Source organism: Pongo pygmaeus, chromosome Y, assembly GCF_028885625.2.
Source record: "Pongo pygmaeus isolate AG05252 chromosome Y, NHGRI_mPonPyg2-v2.0_pri, whole genome shotgun sequence".
In the NCBI taxonomy this organism is placed as follows: domain Eukaryota; kingdom Metazoa; phylum Chordata; class Mammalia; order Primates; family Hominidae; genus Pongo; species Pongo pygmaeus.
The window spans coordinates 2,283,638-2,302,543 of NC_072397.2; the positions used below are offsets into that span (position 1 = coordinate 2,283,638).

Sequence of the window (18,906 nt, forward strand, 5' to 3'; positions counted from 1 at the left end):
ACAGCTAACATGCATGCATCACTGGGCAGTTATATTTAGCTCTTGCCTTCCCTCTTGCATGACCAAGCACTGTGGTTTGCAGGGATCCCATCGACCGGGGACAGCTACTCTTATTTTTTATTTTTTATTTTCTTGAGACAGAGTTTCGCTCTGTTGCTCAGGCTGGAGTGCAGTGGCGCAATCTCGGCTCACTGCAACCTCCATTCCACCAGGTTCAAGTGATTCTCCTGCCTCAGCCTCCTGAGTAGCTGGGATTATAGGCACCCACCACCACACCCGGCTAATTTTTGTATTTTTAGTAGAGACGGGGTCTCACCATGTTGGCCAGGCTGGCCTCCAACTCCTCTCCTCAAGTGATCCACCTGCCTCGGCCTCCCAGAATCTTGGGATTACAGGCGTGAGGCACCACACGCGGCCAACAGCTACTGTTTTATGGAGGAGCCCCTGGGGTCCCTCACGCCTCTGGGTGTCTGAACTTCTCACCCTACTTAGATCTTAAGTCCTTATTCATTCTTGGTCACTGATGTCATTCACCCAAAGCACTGCCTCCTGAAGATTTTAGAGGGATTCCTAGAACATTTGAATAGATGCTGGTGTGGAGAAAGTTAGACTGTAGGGGTGGAGTTTCCCTGTAATCTCCCATCATTCCAGCATTTGACATCCACAAACATTATTTAGAGCGTGAAATGGAGAGTCCTAAACAGCTTTCGTTCGGATCTCAAGACTTTAAATGAGCTGCTCGTGTTTATTTCCCCGTTCTTGCTGTGGGGTTTTGGGCAGTGCATGGAAGACAATTGCCTCCTACCTGGTGGGCGGACTAGTGGGAAATGGTGTTTGGTTGTTTCTTTTTTTTTTGAGATGGAGTCTCACTCTGTCACCCAGGCTGGAATGCAATGGCTCCATCTTGGCTCACTGCAACCTCCACCTCCCGGGTTCTCCTGCCTCAGCCTCCCGAGTAGCTGGGATTACAGATGTGCACCACCACGCACAGCTAATTTTTGTTTTTTTTTAGTAGAGATGGAGTTTCGTCATGTTGGTCAGGCTGGTCTCGAACTCCTGACCTTGGATGATCCACCCGCCTTGACCTCCCAAAGTGTCGGGATTGCAGGCGTGAGCCACCGTGCCCAGCTGGTGTTTGGTTGATTGAATGGCAGTTTTGAGCAGGACCCAAATGGACAGATGACCACATTCAAGGAGATGCCTATAAGAGACGTATGATTAGAATCACGTTGGAAAAAAGCAAACAGCAAAACATTCTTCTCCCCTCTTGCTTCTTCTAGAAGTAGTGGAGGGGTTAAAACAGTAGGGACTTAATGGAAGGGAATTTTTGTTTGCTTTTCAATGACATTTCTTTTTCTTTTCTGAAACTGTTCAACTCACAGCATAATATTCAACCAGGAGGCAAGGAAGGCTTGTTTGCCAGGACAGGATGCGTAATATTTTAGATGTTGTATTTCAAACTCTCTGGCTTTTTTTTTTTTGGGACGGAGTCTCGCTCTATCGCCCAGAATGGAGTGCAGTGGTGCAATCTTGGCTCACTGCAACCTCTGCCTCCCGGGTTCAAGCAATTCTCCTGCCTCAGCCTCCGAAGTAGCTGGAATTACAGGTGGCATCACCACACCCGGCTAATTTTTGTATTTTTAGTAGAGATGGGGGTTCACCATGTTGGACACACTGGTCTCGAACTCGTGACCTCAGGTGATTCCCCCACCTTGGCCTCCCAAAGTGTTGGGATTATAGGCGTGAGTCAAAGCACCCGGCCTCTTTTTCAGAATCCCAGACAATCGTTGAACACTTTTGGATTAAACTACAAAATCTCTGATTGATGATTCTCTGAAAATCTTTAGGTCAACCCAAATTGGATTCATGAGTTGCAAAGGATGTTTATTACCTTGTGCGTGCAGACGTAGGAACTTTTGGGATCTTGTAAGCCTATTTCATATTCACATCCTGTATTAGTCCGTTTTCACACTGCTATGCAGAACTGCCGAAGACTGGATAATTGATGAAGGAAAGAGGATTAATTGATTCACAGTTCAGCATGGCTGGGGAGGCCTCAGGAAACTTACAATCATGGCAGAAGGGGACGCAAGGCACCATCCTGTTATCATGAGAACAGCATGGGGGAACCTTCGCTATGATTCAGTGACCCCCGGCTGGTCTCTCCCTGGACACGTGGGGATTATGGGAATTACAATTCAAGATGAGATTTGGGTGGGGACACAGAGGCTCACCATATCACATCCAAAGACACACAAACTCGGGAAAGCACCCAGGAGGCTTAATAGACTTGATTTTGTCAAAAATTTGGAAATAGAATTGGGAAAAGGAAAAACAACTTTTCCTCTACCTTATCCGCCCCGCCACCCCTGGGTCTTGGTCTTGGGTGGAAGCATTTTCTTTTTTTATTGCAGGAGGTGGGGCAGGCATGAACAATGAAAGTTCTCACTGGGTAGAAACAATTTTCCTAGATTTTTCAAGAACAAAAGCAAATGTGTCCCGGCGAGGTGGCCCACACTTTGTAATCCCAGTGCTTTGGGAGTCCAAGGAAAGAGGATTGCTTGAGCCCAGGAGTTCAAGATCAGCCTGGGCAACATTGTGAAACCTCATCTCTACAAAAAATGTAAAAAATTAGCTGGGCGTGCTTGCGCCTGCCTGTGGTCCCAACTACTCTGGAGGCTGAGGTGTGAGGATTGCTTGAGCCCAGGAATTGGAGGCTGCAGTAAGCCGTGATTGCACCACTGCACTCCAGCCTGGACGACAGACAGAGACCCTGTCTCTAGATATAAAAATAAAAATACCTTTTTTTTTTTCTGAGACGGAGTCTCACTCTGTCACCCAGGCTGGAGTGCAATGGCGTGATCTCAGCTCACTGCAGCCTCTGCCTCCCGGGTTCAAGCGACTCTCCTGCCTCAGCCTCCCGAGCAGCTGGGACTACAGGTGCGTGCCACTACGTCCAGCTAATTTTTCATATTATTGGTAGAGACGGAGTTTTGCCGTGTTAGCCAGGATGGTGTTGATCTCCTGACCTCGTGATCCGCCTGCCTTGGCCTCCCAAAGTGCTAGAATTACAGGCATGAGCCACCGTGCCCAGCCCCCAAAATAATTTTTTTTAAAAAAAGCATCCTTTCTGAAGAATTGGCTCAGGGAGTCCAAGATTCACTTTATACTACTGAGATGCTAGGCTAATTTTCTTCTATAAGTCTTTTATTCTGATGCCAAATTAACAGAAGGTCCAACTTTCAATTCCTGGTCTGCTTTCTAGTTGTCCAGGTATTGATTTTCTTGGCCTTTTGTAAATGCACAAAGCAAAGGGCCAAAAAGAAAATAAAATAAAGCATAACAAAGAGAAGCAAGAGATGGTGAAACCCCGTCTCTACTAAAAATACAAAAATTAGCTGTGCGTGATGGTGGGCGCCTGTAATCCCAGCTACTTGGGAGGCTGAGGCAGGGAATTGCTTGAACCCGGGAGGCAGAGGTTGCAGTGAGCCAAGATGGTGCCACCGCACTCCGGCCTGGATAACAGAGTGAGACTCTGTCTCAAAAAAAAAAAAAAAAAAAGAAAAAGAGAAAGCAAACAAAAACAAGGCACTATTCTACAAATACCAAGACCCTACCTCAAAAGAGGACCTTTCCAACTGCATCCACTCACAGCTTGGTTTTTATACCTGAATTATAAAATGAGTTTAATGTTTATCTCGGTGACATGGTTTTGTTAGTAGACATGGAATTGCGATGTTGGATCGAGTTATCCGGAAGATGAAAGATGTCAGAGCCCTCAGCCTCTGTGGCAGGATTTTGCTTTATGGGTTTGATTTCCGGGATGGTGATTTTGAGATCTGGCAACCGCATAGGTTCATGGGGAGCTTGGAGATTTCATAAGAAGGATGTGAGTATAGGATGCCCTGGTCCTTCAAGAAACCATGGGCCAGGCGCGGTGGCTCATGCCTGTCATCCCAGCACTTTGGGAGGCCGAGGCGGGTGGATCACCTGAGGTCAGGAGTTTGAGACCAGCCTGGTCAACATGGTAAAACCCTGGTTCTACTAAAAATTCAAAAATTAGCCAGGCGTAGTGGTGTACACGTGTAATTCCAGGTCCTCGGGAGGCTGATGCAGGAGAATCGCTTAAACCCAGGAGGCAGAGTTGCAGTGAGCTGAGATCGAGCCACTGCACTCCAGCCTGGGACAAGAGCGAGACTTTGTCTCAAAAAAAAAAAAAAAAAGAAAAGAAAAGAAAAGAAACCATGCCCAGTTTTGGGGATACTGTTATTCTACCAGACAGGCTCATTTTCCGGGACTGTGTCATTGCATTGAAATTTGTGGTGTTTGTTAAATTTGTATTAAAATTAGTCCCAGGTGAGTGGGTAGACATAGGTGAGTCTTCCACATCTTTCCGACAAGGAGATGCCTTCATCAAATCCTGTGACTTGATATAGATTTACTGAGAAGCTTTGCAGTGTTATATTTTGGGGTTCACGGATTAGAAACTCCTTGTGGAATCAGATGGCTCTCTGTCTGTTATAGGCTGGTGCAAAAGTAACTGTGGTTTATGCCATTAAAAGTAATAGCAACATAGCAAGACCTCGTGTCTACAAAAAATGTAAAGAAAAATTAGCTGAGTGTGGTGGCTCCCAGCTAATTTTTTACCTTTTTTTGTAGAGACAGAATCTTGCTATGTTGCCATTACTTTTAATGGCAAAAACCACAATTACTTTTGCACCAGCCTCCCTTCCTCCCTTCCTACAGATTTGAGTTTGTGGTGCTTGGGCTTCTCCTGGTTTTTGTCCATGTGCTATGAAGGGGCCTGTTTAAGCTGCTTCTCTCATGCACTCGGGGTCTGTGACTTTGCATCTGGATGTGTTGGCTTCGTGGAGGACCTGGCTCAGACCACTAACCGCACGGAGCCTGACCACTTCCCACAGAGCCCAGCTTCCGTGGCTGGCACGGGGTGCTCAGGACGCTGTCCTTTGGCTGTGGTGGCTGGTCCTACTGCTCTGTTTACCAGGGTCCTGGGCTCACAGTGGGTTTCTTGAGGCTTTGGCAAGATGGGCGATTGGCTCTCCCTGTCTCCTTCTTTCTCTTTCTTCTTTTCTGCCTTTCTTCCTTCCCTCCTCCTTTCTTTCCCCCTCCCTCCTTCTTTTCTCTCTTCCTTCCCTGCTTTTCTCTTTCTTCCTTTGCCCTCAGTTCTCCCTCTCTCTTTTCATTCTTTGTTGAACTCTCCCTCTTTCTTCCTCCCTCCCTTCCATTCTTCTTTTCCTCCTTTTTTCCTTTTTCTCTCTTCCTTTTTTCTATCTCTTCCTTTCTTCCTTCTCTTTTCTTCTTATGTACCTCTTTCTTTTTTCTCTCTTCCTTCCTTCCTTTCCTTCCATCCCTCCCTCCTTCTTTCCTTTTTCCTCCCTCCATCCCTTCCTCCTTTCCTTCCTTCCTTTCTTTTTTTCTCTCTGTTCTTTCTGTCTCTCTTCATCCATCTCTCCTTTTCTTACATGCCTCTTTGCTTCCTTCCTTCTTTCTTCTCTCCCTCCTTCCCTCCTTTCCTTCCTTCCCTTCCTCCTTCCCTCTCTCCTTCCCTTCCTCCCTCCCTCCCTCCCTCATTTCCTTCCTCCCTGCTTCACTTCTTCCTCCCTCCCTTCCTCCATACCTCCCTGCTTCCTTTTTTCCAACCTCCTTCCCTCCTCGTTCCTTCCCCCTCTTTCTGCCTTCCTCCATCCCTTTGTCCCATCCCTCCTTCCTTCTTCCCTCCTGCTCTCCCTGTTCCCTGCCTCCCTCCCTGCCTTCCTCTGTCTCTCCCTTCCTCCACTCCTTAATTTTGGTTTCCACTTCCCACTCTCACACTTTGAGCCTCTATCCCGTTACTTCCTTGCTCAGAGCAGCTCTTTCTAACACCTCCCTGCTGCTGGGAGCCCCAGCGCACAGCAAAAGCAGACCCAGCGTCAGTTTACTTTTTTTATTATTATTTTTTGTCTTTTTCAACTTTCCATTTCAGATGGCTGAAGACCTAGGGGTGAGCAGAGAACCCAGCCCAGGCCTGCGGAGCGTCCTGACCGTAATCGTTTTATCTGCTAAGATGCAGCCTTAAAGCAAACCCTTCCATCTGCCGCTCCCCTCGCCCTGCTGGCAAATTCCCACCACAATGGGATGCTCAATCACATGGCAGATTCTCTGCCTTCAGTTCCATATGCTTTTGCCTTTCTTGATGCACAGAAGCTCATTATAGCAAATCATATTTCTGCATAAGAGCTTCAGAAAATGAAGAGAAATGCAGATATTTTCTTTTAAACGTAAATCTAACAGAAACAGGGCAGTGACTTCCATGTTTTAATGAGTTTTGTCCCTAAGTCCATCCCTGCCAAGGGAACAAAGTGGGGCCCGGGGTGGCCACCCTCTTCCCTGCAGTGTCCTAGGTTAAGCTCACTCACATCCTAAGGATTTGACCTTCCAGGTCATGCATGGATTTTTAAATCTTCAACCTTTTCAGCCCTTGACTTGCATTTCTCACTGCACTTCCTATGAAGCGGTTCTTAACTCTTTCTTTGATGAGTGTTCCAAGCAGGTGCACATCTTGGTTCCTAGAAAAACAAAATTCATATGTTGAGGAATCACCTAAACATCTCCTGATATTCACACTCTAAGGCGTGTTGGGAATTGGTGGGTGGTCAGGTCCCTATTCACACATTTGAGCACGGAGCCTCTGCGGCCGTCTTCCTTGGATTCTCTCATGTCCCTGAAACACACAAATTGTACCTGGATTTTCCTTCCATTTCCAAAGGCCACCAACTTGTTCTTCAATGTAATTTATTTTAACTTTTTTTCTTTCTTTTACTTTTCTTATTTTTTCTTTCTTTTCATTTTTTTCTTATTTCTTTTCCTTCTATTTATTTTACTTTTCTTATTTGTTATATGTTATTTCTTTTCTTACTTTTCTTCTTTTTTCATTTTTCTTTTTTTTTTTTTTTTTTTCTTTTTTGAATTGGAGTCTCACTCTGTTGCCCAGGCTGGAGTGCAGTGGTGCAATCTTGGCTCACTGCAGCCTCCACCTCCTGGGTTCAAGCGATTCTCCTGCCTCAGCCTCCCGAGTAGCTGGGACTACAGGCGCATACCACCACACCCAGCTAATTTTTGTATTTTTAGTAGAGACGGAGTTTCTCCATGTTGGCCAGGCTGGTCTCGAACTTCTGACCTCAGGTAATCTGCCTGCCCCAGCCTTCCAAAGTGTGTGAGCCACTGTGCCTGGCCCTTTTTCTTTTTTCTTGTTTTTTTTTTCTCTTATTTCTTTTTTCTTATTTGTTTTCCTTTTTGCTTTTTCTTTTTATCTTATTTCTTTTACTTATTTTTCTACTTTTATTTCTTCTCCGTTTTTCTTCATTCTTTTCCTCTTATTTCTTTGACTTTTCTAATTTCTTTTTTTTTATTTTCCTTTTTTTTCATATTCCTTTTAATTTTTTCTTACTTCTTTTACTTTTCTTATTTGCCCTCCTGTGGAAATGAGGCACAGCCTCCCTTATGGTTGAGCCGTACTTCTAGCTGAGCACGGATGGTTTGATCCTCCTGTGTTGGGGCATTGTATGGTGTGAGGGCACAAAACCTTGACCCACATGGGTCTGGTCACCTTCTCACAGAGGTCACCTTTACAGCCCCCCACTCTTTGAAGGATGTGTCCCAAGGTGTCTCAAGTCTGATGCAATGAAAGCTGCCCCCCAATGACCACAGGACTGAGTCCAGAATGTCCTGCATGTTTCCCAGAGTGTCTGTCCTAACACCACTTAAAGATTAGCCACTGCTAGACAGTGATCCTCAGGTATATGGTCTCAGGATTGGCCCCAAGTGCATGGTGTGTGTGTGTATAAACATATCTTCACAAAGCATAGGGACCCATTAAAGCCATATTGCTTTGCTGAATGGTTCTAATAGCTACATATGATTTTTAGCCTGAAAGAAGAGCACCACGAATTGTTTGAAGTTGACTTGTCAGATGTGGCATGCTTGGTCTAAGTTTTGACAGGAAGGGTATGTGGGTGGGGGTGTACGGAGCATCTCATTAGACCAGTTCTCCTCCTGAGAGGTCCGTGATGTTGGAACTGTTGCCCCCAAATGGACTTTGCCCTTGGGAGACTTTATACTTTTCAATGGACTTTTTCCCTCTTTAAAACTCGCCAGCTTTTATGTAGTGTTTTATAAAATTACTGGAATAAAAAGAACATCTTTTATGCTTTTTAACCAGTGAGGGGAGAGGGAGAAATTATTTGTCCTCTGAAATGAATGCAGGTTTTCAATTTCTAGCCGGGACAGTTTGCTGCAAAATGCACCCGTGTTGACAACTTGCCACTGGCAGAACAAATGACATTTGTGGTGAACATTTTCGGATCGTTTCGAATATTCTTCTCTTCTGGGGGGGGTTCCTCTCTTTTTCTTAAATCAAAGAATTTGGCCTCTTTGTGTGGGAGTCATTTAGTGGTTAGGGGAGAACAGTTGAAACTGTGGAGTTCACATAGTATAAACTGGCGAGGCTGTCTCTGCTGCTGTCATTAAAAGTTACGCTGCTGGCTTGGCACGGTGGTTCACACCTGTAATCCCAGCACTTTGGGAGGCCGAGGCGGGCAGATCACGAGGTCAGGAGATCGAGACCATCCTGGCTAACATGGTGAAACCCCGTCTCTACTAAAAATACAAAAAATTAGCTGGGCACGGTGGCGGGCGCCTGTAGTCCCAGCTACTTGGGAGGCTGAGGCAGGAGAATGGCGTGAACCCTGGAGGCAGAGGTTGCAGTGAGCTGAGATCGCGCCACTGCGTTCCAGCCTGGGCGACAGAGCAAGACTCTGTCTCAAAAAAAAAAGTTACGCTGCTGCACCATACAAACGTGTTCCTTTACGAAGGCATTTGAACCACAGATGGGGCTGTTTTTCAAATAGCACGGTCTTTGTGAGTGGGAAACGCATGGCCACAGATTCGATGAGCTGCTGCTGCTTCCCTTTGTGTTGAAAACGTGAGTGTTCCTTCACACCAACACTGGAAATAAATAAATACCTATTGATCTGTGCATCTCTTACGTGTTTCCAATTCTGTTGGCTTATGCTGTGGGTCAGAAAAGAAGTGACACCGACAACATTTGGGGAGTTTACCCTGTTTGCATTGTGGCATGTTTGAAACATTTTTTAATGGAAATTTGGGAATAGAGGGCCAGGCGCGGTGGCTCAGGCCTGTAATCCCAGTACTTTGAGAGGTCGAGGTGGGCGGATCACAAGGTCAGGAGATCAAGACCATCCTGGCTAACACGGTGGAACCCGATCTCTACTAAAAATACAAAAAATTAGCCAGGCGTGGTGGTGCATACCTGAAATCCCAGCTACTCTGGAGGCTGAGGCAGGAGAATCGCTTGAACCCGGGAGGTGGAGGTTGCAGTGAGCTGAGATTGTGCCACTGCACTCCAGCCTGGGCGACAGCGAGACTCTGTCTCAAAAAATAATAATAATAATAATAAATAAATAAATAAATAAATTTGGGAATAGAAATAAGACTGGGAAAAAATGCTGGAGGAGGAAGAAAACCGGGTACACAAGACCCCTTGGCTGTCTTGTCCTTTGATGGCTGGGGCAGTTCTTAGTGGTCTGAGTCTTCACTCACCTCTCTGCATTCTGAGGGAGGTAGAAGAGGGGACAGGAGAGCCAATTCAACCTGAGAAGGATGATCGGTGGAGGTGGGTAAAGGAAGAAAGTCCCCTTTCCCCAGGTATTGAAAAGATGCTAATCTGCTGAGATTCTTTGCATTTATTTTTATTTATTTTAATTTTTATTTTGAGACAGTCTCGCTCTGTCACCAACGCTGGAGTGCAGTGCCACGATCTCAGCTCACTGCAACCTCCACCTCTTGGGTTCAAATGATTCTCCTGCCTCAGCCTCCCAAGTAGCTGGGACTACAGGTGCACGCCACCACGCCCAGCTAATTTTTGTATTTTTAATAGAGATGGGGTTTCACCATGTTGGCAAGGATGGGCTGGATCTCTTGACCTTGTGATCTGCCCGCCTAGGCCTCCCAAAGTGCTGGGATTACAGGTATGAGCCACCATGCCCAGCCTCTGCATTTATTTTTATTTATTTATTTATATTTTTATTTTGAGACAGTCTTGCCCTGTCATCCAGGCTGGAGTGCAGTAGTGTGATCTCAGCTCACTGCAACCTCCACCTCCTGGGTTCAAACGATCCTCCTGCCTCAGTCTCCTGAGTAGCTGGGAGTATAGGTGCATGCCACCACGCCCAGCTAAGTTTTGTATTTTTCAGTAGAGACGGGGTTTCACCATGTTGGCCAGGCTGGTCTCGAACTCCTGACCGCAAGTGATCCACCTGCCTCAGCCTCCCAAAGTGCTGGGATTACAGGTGTGAGCCACCACGCCCAGCCGTCTGCATTTGTTTGATGAGTTTGGGGGCAGTTATAAATAAGAATCTTATTTTCAAAGATGCATATACTTTTTTTTTTTTATAGAAAGAGCTTCCATGTGCGTGTTCCTCAGTGTTTAGGGAGAAGAAAGCAACCCTTAAAACAGAGGAAAATGAAGCTGCTTGGATTACCCTGTTGAAGTTCATCTCTGCCTGTGCCATGCATGAAAAAGTACTGGCAAAGTCTTCACTTAGATGAGTGTTAGACTCCATGTTCCCAGTGGGTCTTGGGGTTCAGAACTGAGTGCTCTCATCCAAGCAATAGGAGCGTCGACCTCAGGAAAGCCCAAGTGTTTTGTGTGTATTTTGAGGAGTGGGTTCTATGTTGCGCTGAGCCTCTCTGTGTGTTTTCTTCTTGTTTTCAGCAGAACAAGGGGAGGTGGACATGGAGAGCCACCGGAATGCCAACGCAGAGCCAGCTGGTAAGAAGGACGGGGAACGGCGGCTTGCACACATGGCCAGTGTTCCCATTTTATCTTCTCCATCCTCTCCCATCTTGCTGTCCTGCACACATTCTCAAATTTGGTTGCATGGCTTTGAATGTCTTCCTTTATGTCTCGTTGCTTTTGAGGGATACTTTCAAAAGACAATGAATGTGTAAACTTCCTAGGGCCTGGGCCTTCAGAGAAGACCTGTATGTGCCTAAGTCTCTGTTTAACAAAATAGTAAGGAAGTTTTCCCAGGAGTTCGAGACCAGCCTGGCCAACATGATGAAACCCTGTCTCTACTAAAAATACAAAATTAGCTGAGTGTGGTGGTGGGCACCTGTAATCCCAGCTACTTGGGAGGCTGAGGCAGGAGAATCGCTTGAACCTGGGAGGTAGAGGTTGCAGTGAGCCGAGATCGTGCCATTGCACTCCAGCCTGGGCGACACAGTGAGACTGTTTAAAAAAAAAAAAAAAAAGTTCCAAGTGGCACACCACTGGTGCATCGTTGGGAAGTCCACAGCTGGCTGGTGTGTACTAGGAATCAAAAGTCCATCTTCTGAAATATAACTTGTTAAGTTTTGCTGTCACCTTTTTTTTGTTGTTAGAGATAGGGTCTCACTCTGTTGCCCAGGCTGGAGTGCAGTGGCATGATCATAGCTTACTGCAGCCTCAACCTCCTGGGCTCAAGGGATCCTCTCACCTCAGCCTCCTGATTAGCTGGAACCACAGGCGTGCACCACCATGCCCGGCTGATTTGTTTTTTTTTTATTTTGTAGAGACAAGCTCTCACTAGGTTGCCCAGACAGGGTCTCACTATGTTGCCCGTCGTGAGCTCAAGCAACCCTCCCACCTCAGCTTCCCAGAGTGCTGGGGTTCCAGGCGTGAACTACCGCACCCAGCCTGCTATCACCTTCTAAAAATCCTCTCAACCAGGTGGAAAATGTGGTTAAGAAGAGACTTTAATTCGTGAGAAGCTTCTCGGGGTAAAAGGCAGGCATTTTGCCATCAGAACCACTTTTGAAAATGGCAAGAAAAAAGTTTATGTGTGTATATATGTGTGTGTATTTTTTTCTTTTATTTGTGCATACATTGGAACTTTCTCATTTGCCTGAGAGATGCAGCGTTTATTTTTAATAGCAGCTGTCAAATTGAGAGGTATTTTTAATGAAATGATTTAAAGTATTTTAATTTTTTTTCTTTTTGAGATGGAGTCTCTCTCTGTCACCCAGGCTGGAGTGCAGTGGTGCGACCTCTGCTCACTGCAACCCCTGCCTCCCAGTTTCAAGTGATTCTCCTTCCTCAGCCTTCTGAGTAGCTGAGACCACAGGCACCCACCATCATGCCCCACTAATTTTCTTTCTATTTTTAGTAGAGACGGGGCTTTTGCCATGTTGGCCAGACTGGTCTCGAACTCCTTACCTCAAGTTATCTGCCCACCTCGGCCTCCCAAAGTGCTAGGATTACAGGCATGAGCCACCGTGCCTGGCATTCAATTTTAAAGATAGAGACTTCTAGAAAGTTAGTGTCTCGCCAGACGCGGTGGCTAACGCCTGTAATCCCAGCGCTTTGGGAGGCTGAAGGGGGCAGATCACCTGAGGTTGGGAGTTCGAGCCCAGCCTGACCAACATGGAGAAACCCCGTCTCTACTAAAAAAAAAAGAAAAAAAAAAAAAATTAGCCAGGCACCATGGCACATGCCTGTAATTCCAGCTACTCAGAAGGCTGAGGCAGCAGAATCCCTTGAACCCAGGAGGCAGAGGTTGTGGTGAGCCAAGATCGCGCCATTGCACTCCAGCCTGGGCAACAAGAGCAAAACTCTGTCTCAAAAATAGTAATAATAATAAAAGAAAGTTAGTGTCTTGTTGACTGCTCTTTCGAGTCAGGGAAAGATGTTTAGAACAAGCTATATCTTAAAGAGAAAAGGAAGATTTCTTCTGCCCACTGTAATGAAGTTGTCTGGCTTCATTAGCCAGTACATTGGTATATATGTGTGGGGCCCTCGTTACTTGAAGGGCTTGGCATTCCAGTGTTTTCTGCCACCATTGCTCTTAATTCCTTCTTCCAAATCCCAGCTTCTCCCTCCAAAATAGTTTTAAGACTGACATGCAGAATAAAGTTTCCAAAACTTAAATGAATGGACCAGAAAATCTCAGCCCAGCATCATTGCAAATCAATAAAAACCGCACACTCTCATTTAGAAGATTTATTCTTCCATTTGGTAAGTTATAGGCATTTGTTAGTGTCTCTGTGACGTCGTTAGTGGAAATTGCCTTCTGCTGTTTTCCTTCTGCTGTTTCTGCAGTATCCTTTTTTTTAATGAATGGCATCGTTCAATGAAATTGATTGAATTGACTGAGATTTAGGGTTTTGCTTTTTCGTGATGAGTTCTGGGCCCATTTTTCTTATGCAGAAATAAAACCACTGGCTCCTGAAAGTTTTAGGAACTGTGTCCACGTGAGTGCTCAGGGAACTGGGAATGACTTTCTTTTGTCTCTGTCTCCCACAGTTCAGCGTACTCTTTTAGAGAAATAGAAGATTGTCGGCAGAAACAGCGCAGGCGTTGGCAGCAGGGTTAGAACAGCTGCCTGAGGCTCCTCCCCGAAGGACACCTGCGTGAGGGCAGAGATGGAGGCCTTCTGTTCATGGCAGATTCTTTGTTTTAATCTTGCGATGTGCTTTGCTTGTTGCTGGGCGGATGATGTTTACTAACGATGAATTTTACATCCAAAGGGGGATAGGCACTTGGACCCCCATTCTCCAAGGCCGAGGGGGGGCGGTTTCCCATGGGATGTGAAAGGCTGGCCATTATTAAGTCCCCGTAACTCAAATGTCAACCCCACCGAGGCACCCCCAGTCCCCCAGAATCTCGGCTGTTTACAAATCACGTGTCCATTGAGCACGTCTGAAACCTCCCTGGTAGCCCTGACTTTTTTTAAATTAAAATAAGGTAAGCCCTTCAATTTGTTTCTTCAATATTTCTTTCATTTGTAGGGATATTTCTTTTTCATATCGGACTAATAAAAAGAAATTAGAAACCAAGTACATTTTTTTTTTTACTTCAATGTTTTGCCGTGGGTGGATGTTAAAGAAGGCCGTGGTAATTTACAGGATGGGTTCCAAGTTTTCTTCTGGGGCTTTAAGGCAGATTTCCAGCCTAAGTGCTAGCTCTTTATTTCCAAAATGTCCTTCTTGGGCTCTTTTCCTTTCCCGTGTCCTGCCACATCGGAACGGGTACTCTTCTGCACCCAGATACTCCCAGCCAGATACTCTCCTCCATCCAGAAACTCTGTTTCCAGATACTCTCCCTGCAGCTAGGTATCCCCTTGAGTCCTGATGCTCCCTGCTTCCAAATACTCCTCTAAATCCAGGTACTCCCTACATCCAGATACTGTACTTCCTAAGATGTACAAGATGTACCGCATTTTCCCGACACTGAAGACTTGACCCTGTGGTGGGTTGGTTAAATACATTATGGCCCAGATTGCAATGGATCTTCTGCCTTGTTAAAAAGAATGAATGAGTCAAGGGTCTTTTTGTTTACTGACACTGCCTAGCATGTATTGAAGCTCAGTAAACACTTGCAGAATAAATCACAGAAAAGCCTCTCTCCTTAAGGAGTTAGAGATTGGCTCTGATACCAACAACTACCATACTATTCCAAATACTATTATTTCAAAAATTTATAAAGTATTTTATTCTATGTTCTATTAGCCCTTAAATAACTTTTTTTTTTTGAGACAGAGTCTTGCTCTGTCACCCAGGCTGGAGTGCAGCGGGGCGATCTTGGCTCACTGCAACCTCCGCCTCCTGGGTTCAAGTGATTCTCCTGCTTCAGCCTCCCAAGTAGCTGGGATTACAGGCATGCGCCACCACACCTGGCTAATTTTTCTATTTTTAGTAGAGCCTGGGTTTCACCATGTTGGCCAGGCTGGTCTCAAACTCCTGACCTCAAGTGATCAGCCTGCCAAGGCCTCCAAAAGTGCTGGGATTACAGGTGTGAGCCACTGTGCCTGGCCCAGCCCTTAAATAACTTTTTAATCATCATTCCCAAAATCATAGGACTTTCTTTACATAGAAGTTCCAAAATAATGAAACAGAGTTGTTTTACCCAGGTATTTAATGATCCAACAAGCCATATAATTTAAACTATTTTTCAAATAACCTACTTTCAATAAAATCATGTTTATTTTTATGTACGTGAGAAATTAAAATGAATCATCTACAAAGACAGACATCCACCCTCCACAAAAAAATAAGTCTTGTTGACACATTACTTGGAAGTATAGATTTATTTATAAATAAGCCCTAATTTGACATATCTAAAAAAATACCCTTTTTTTAATTTTATTTTTGTTACTATTCTTCTTTTTACTATTCTGCTTCTTGTTTAATGAGCCATTTCTGTGGATAGTATGATTACAATGAGCCATTTCTGTGGATAGTATGATTATAATACTTACAAAAATGTCAATGTTATTCATACAATGACAACAGATTTAATGTATTTTTTCTTTTTATTATTCTAAAGTTAGTCAGTGTGAAGAATCTGACCTCAAAGACAATTCTTGATGATTCATTGGGAAGGACTAGAAACACCACCCTCTAACTTTATAACGTGTCATTGGTCACTCAGCAAAGCGGCCAGGTATGCTGGTTAATCCAGTTTTCGGCCCTTGAAGATTCACCAGACTAAGGATTAAGTGAAAAAGAATATCTGCCACCTACTTCACTAAGGCGTAAACAGTCCCTATAGATCAACGAGAAAAGGACCCAACACCCGTATAAAAACAAAGGGCAATTCAAATGTTTTCCAGAAATGGAACACAGATGATTTTATGAAGATAGCCCATTTGATATCATTTTTCAACTAAGAGATTGGCAATAATCAGAAAGTTTGTAGGGCTCTTAGGAAACAAATCTGAGACACCATGTTAAGTCCTGGGCATTTGCGAAACTTCTATGGGGAATAGACTGACAGTGTCCTTAAACAATTAAACATGCACATCCGTGGTCGGCCCTCTCAAGGGTGGAGAGGATGAGGCACTTGTGATGTGTCAATACATCCTGGAGAATCTAGAAGGTCATCTCCACACACCTGCACCACAGGTGGCATCCTATAGGTATTTGCTCAAGGAAGCAATGAAAGGGTAAGATAAATAACCAAGGGGTTCCCGCCACTGTGTTCACCCGATTTTACACACTCCAAGTTATCACTAGTGTCAAAATCAGAAGAAATAACTCCAATGCCAGAAAAAGCCAGCTGGCTGTGCCCATCAATATCCTGAGAATGATGGGATGTGAAAAGGTGTCGAATCCTCAACAGCAGGGAGACTGCTTGGATGACTCCCACCCAGAACTGAAATTGAAGGCGGAGTTTCTGAGCTTAGAAAGGGGAAAGACCCAGCATTTATGACTGACTCCTTCACCCAACCTCTTTCCCCAAATCAGACGATTTTTGACATGGCTATGGTAACACCATACGTTTGCATAGAGAGATTCATGGGAAACCTAGCTTCTGTGACGTGCGGCAGTCAGTTTTTAACACCATCATCAGTGGCAAAATGAAACATTCCCTTGAAATTGCCTTTCTCTGGATGACTATTTTAACAGCTTCACATTAGCCTGCCTGTGCAACTGAGGACACACTGATGATATCCTCATTTTCCGGTGGAGGAAGGTTTATGACGTCAATCCCATTCCGAATATCAGGACTGTAAATCTCTATGAGGTTAGCACAAAATGCAAGTGGAGCCCTCTCTAAGCTTTCATAGAGACATGTATTTTGGAAGCCTTAATGGGGAAACAATTCTCAATGTGGAAAAGTTGTCATGTATTGCAGAGAAGAGAACAGGCCACCATGCCCAGCTAATGTTTGTATTTTTAGTAGAGACAGGATTTCAACATGTTGGCCAGGATGGTCTCGATCTCTTGACCTCGTGATCTGCTCACCTCGACCTACCAAAATTCTGGGATTACAGGTGTGAGCCACCGCGCCCGGCCCGATACATCTCTTTTCTTAGTTGACTTCTTTTGTATCTCTTCATAGCCTTTTCATATTTTTATATTGATTTGTATCTTTCATTTTTTATATATTTAAACTACCTACTTATGTTAATTCTGTGCCATGCTAACTTCCTTAATTCATGATTCATATGAGCATACATACAGTCATGGATACAACAGGCTTTTGTATATAAAATTATGAAAAAGTTTATTCTTTTAACATTTTGTGGGGATACAACAGGTTTTCATATATAAATCATGAAAAAAATGCATCTATTCTTCTAACACTTTGTGGGGATACAATAGGTTTTCGTATATAAAATTATGGAAAAAAATTCTTCTAACAGTTTTGTGGGGATACAAAAGGTTTTCATATATAAAATCATGAAAAAGGCCGAGTGCGGTGGCTCACGCCTGTAATCCCAGCACTTTGGGAGGCCGAGGCGACTGGATCAAGAGGTCAGGAGATCGAGACCATCCTGGCCAACATGGTGAAACCCCGTCTCTACTAAAAATACAAAAATTAGCTGGGCGTGGTGGCACCCACTTGTAATCCCAGCTACTCGGGAGGCTGAGGCAGGAGAATTGCTTGAACCCGGGAGGTGGAGGTTGCAGTGAGCCAAGATCGCGCCATTGCACTCCAGCCTGGTGACAGAGCAAGAGTCCACCTAAAAATAAAAAAAAAATCATGAAAAAAAGTATCTATTCTTCTAACACTTTTGTGAGGGTTACAACAGGTTTTCATCTATAAAATAATGAAAAAATGTATTCCTTTCTTAAGAACATTTGTCAGGAATGGGTATTAAATTCAATCAAGTGTTTTCTTGGGATGCATCATGATGACTATGGTTTTCTACTTTGACCTGTTAATATGGTGAATTAAATATAATGACATATAATCAATCATCCTTCAATCCAATCTTATTTGATGTTACACTTTAGTTTTGTTATTTTCTTTAGGATTATTGTGTCAATATTCAAAAGTCAAATTCATGTGTGTTATATGTTTGCATGTAATATATTTCAATATTGTGCTTTCTTCATACATATATTTTGGTAGATTTTCTTCTTTCTATTGTGGAAAATCTGATTGGCTAAAGTTTTCTGGGCATGGGCTGTGTGTGTATGTGTGTGTGTGTGTTTTAGAGGGGGCAAAGGGTTTTTGTTTCTCTCTGATGAAGAGATATTTATTTGTTTATTTAGAGATGGAGTCTCACTCTGTCGCCCAGGCTGGAGTCCAGTGGTGCAATCTTGGCTCACTGCAACCTCCACCTCCCAAGTTCAAGCAATTCTCCTGCCTCAGCCTCCCGAGTAGCTGGGATTACAGGCATATACAACCACGCCCAGCTAATTTTTGTATTTTTAGTAGAGATGGCGTTTCACCATGTTGGCCAGGCTGGCTCAAACTCCTGCCTTCAAGTGATCTGCCTGCCTCGGCCTCCCAAAGTGCAGAGATGACAGGCATGAGTCACTGTACCCGGCCGGGAAATGAATTTTTTTAAAAAAAACTTTCTGTATTTCTACTTCTTCATTGGAAAGTCATTCATATTTACTTAAGTTTTCAAATATCACAGTGCAGATTAGAACAAAGTAGTTGTTTATAATTCTTCCGCATCCTCCAAGTGTATGGAGAAGCTCGCATTCTTCTTGTTTTGTTCTGTCATTATTTTAGTTTGTTATCTTCGTCTACTTTAGTTTTCTCAAATAATGTTTAAATTATTTGGCAAATCATTTCTCAATTTTCAATGCATTAATTTCCTCCATCTGCTTTTCTGGGGTTTAATGTGATACCCACTCTCCTCACAGGATGACTTCTTGAGTTGAATGTTCATTCCATTTATTTTCATTCTTTTCTTGCTTAATGTTGTTAACAGGCGAGGTTCTAACTTTTCATCTGTGTACTACAAGCTCTCAAGTTCTTTCATGGGGAGTTTGTATCATGATCATTTTCTAGTATTTAGCATTTTCAGCTTTTGTTTCCTGTCAACTCAACATTAAAAGTATTTTAAAACGTCCGGGTGATATTGTTGCTTTGTTTGCTTTCCAGGT

General features: G+C 44.1%; 1 protein-coding gene across 5 annotated transcripts in view; it reads left to right on the plus strand.

Moving 5' to 3' along the window:
• The window catches only part of CD99 (CD99 molecule (Xg blood group)), a 51,284-nt gene extending 37,391 nt beyond the window's left edge, over positions 1-13,893 (plus strand). For 2 of the 5 annotated variants that reach the window (XM_054473353.2, XM_054473355.2), the window contains 2 exons: positions 10,793-10,849; positions 13,361-13,893. In XM_054473353.2, coding sequence (XP_054329328.1) covers positions 10,793-10,849; positions 13,361-13,386 — 83 coding nt within the window. In that variant the 3' untranslated portion in view covers positions 13,387-13,893. Of the gene's footprint in view, positions 1-5,983; positions 8,215-10,792; positions 10,850-13,360 lie in introns of those variants that run through there. The other 3 variants (XM_054473354.2, XM_063660932.1, XM_054473358.2) reach the window with 2 other exon arrangements.
• The last annotated feature ends 5,013 nt before the right edge of the window (positions 13,894-18,906 follow it).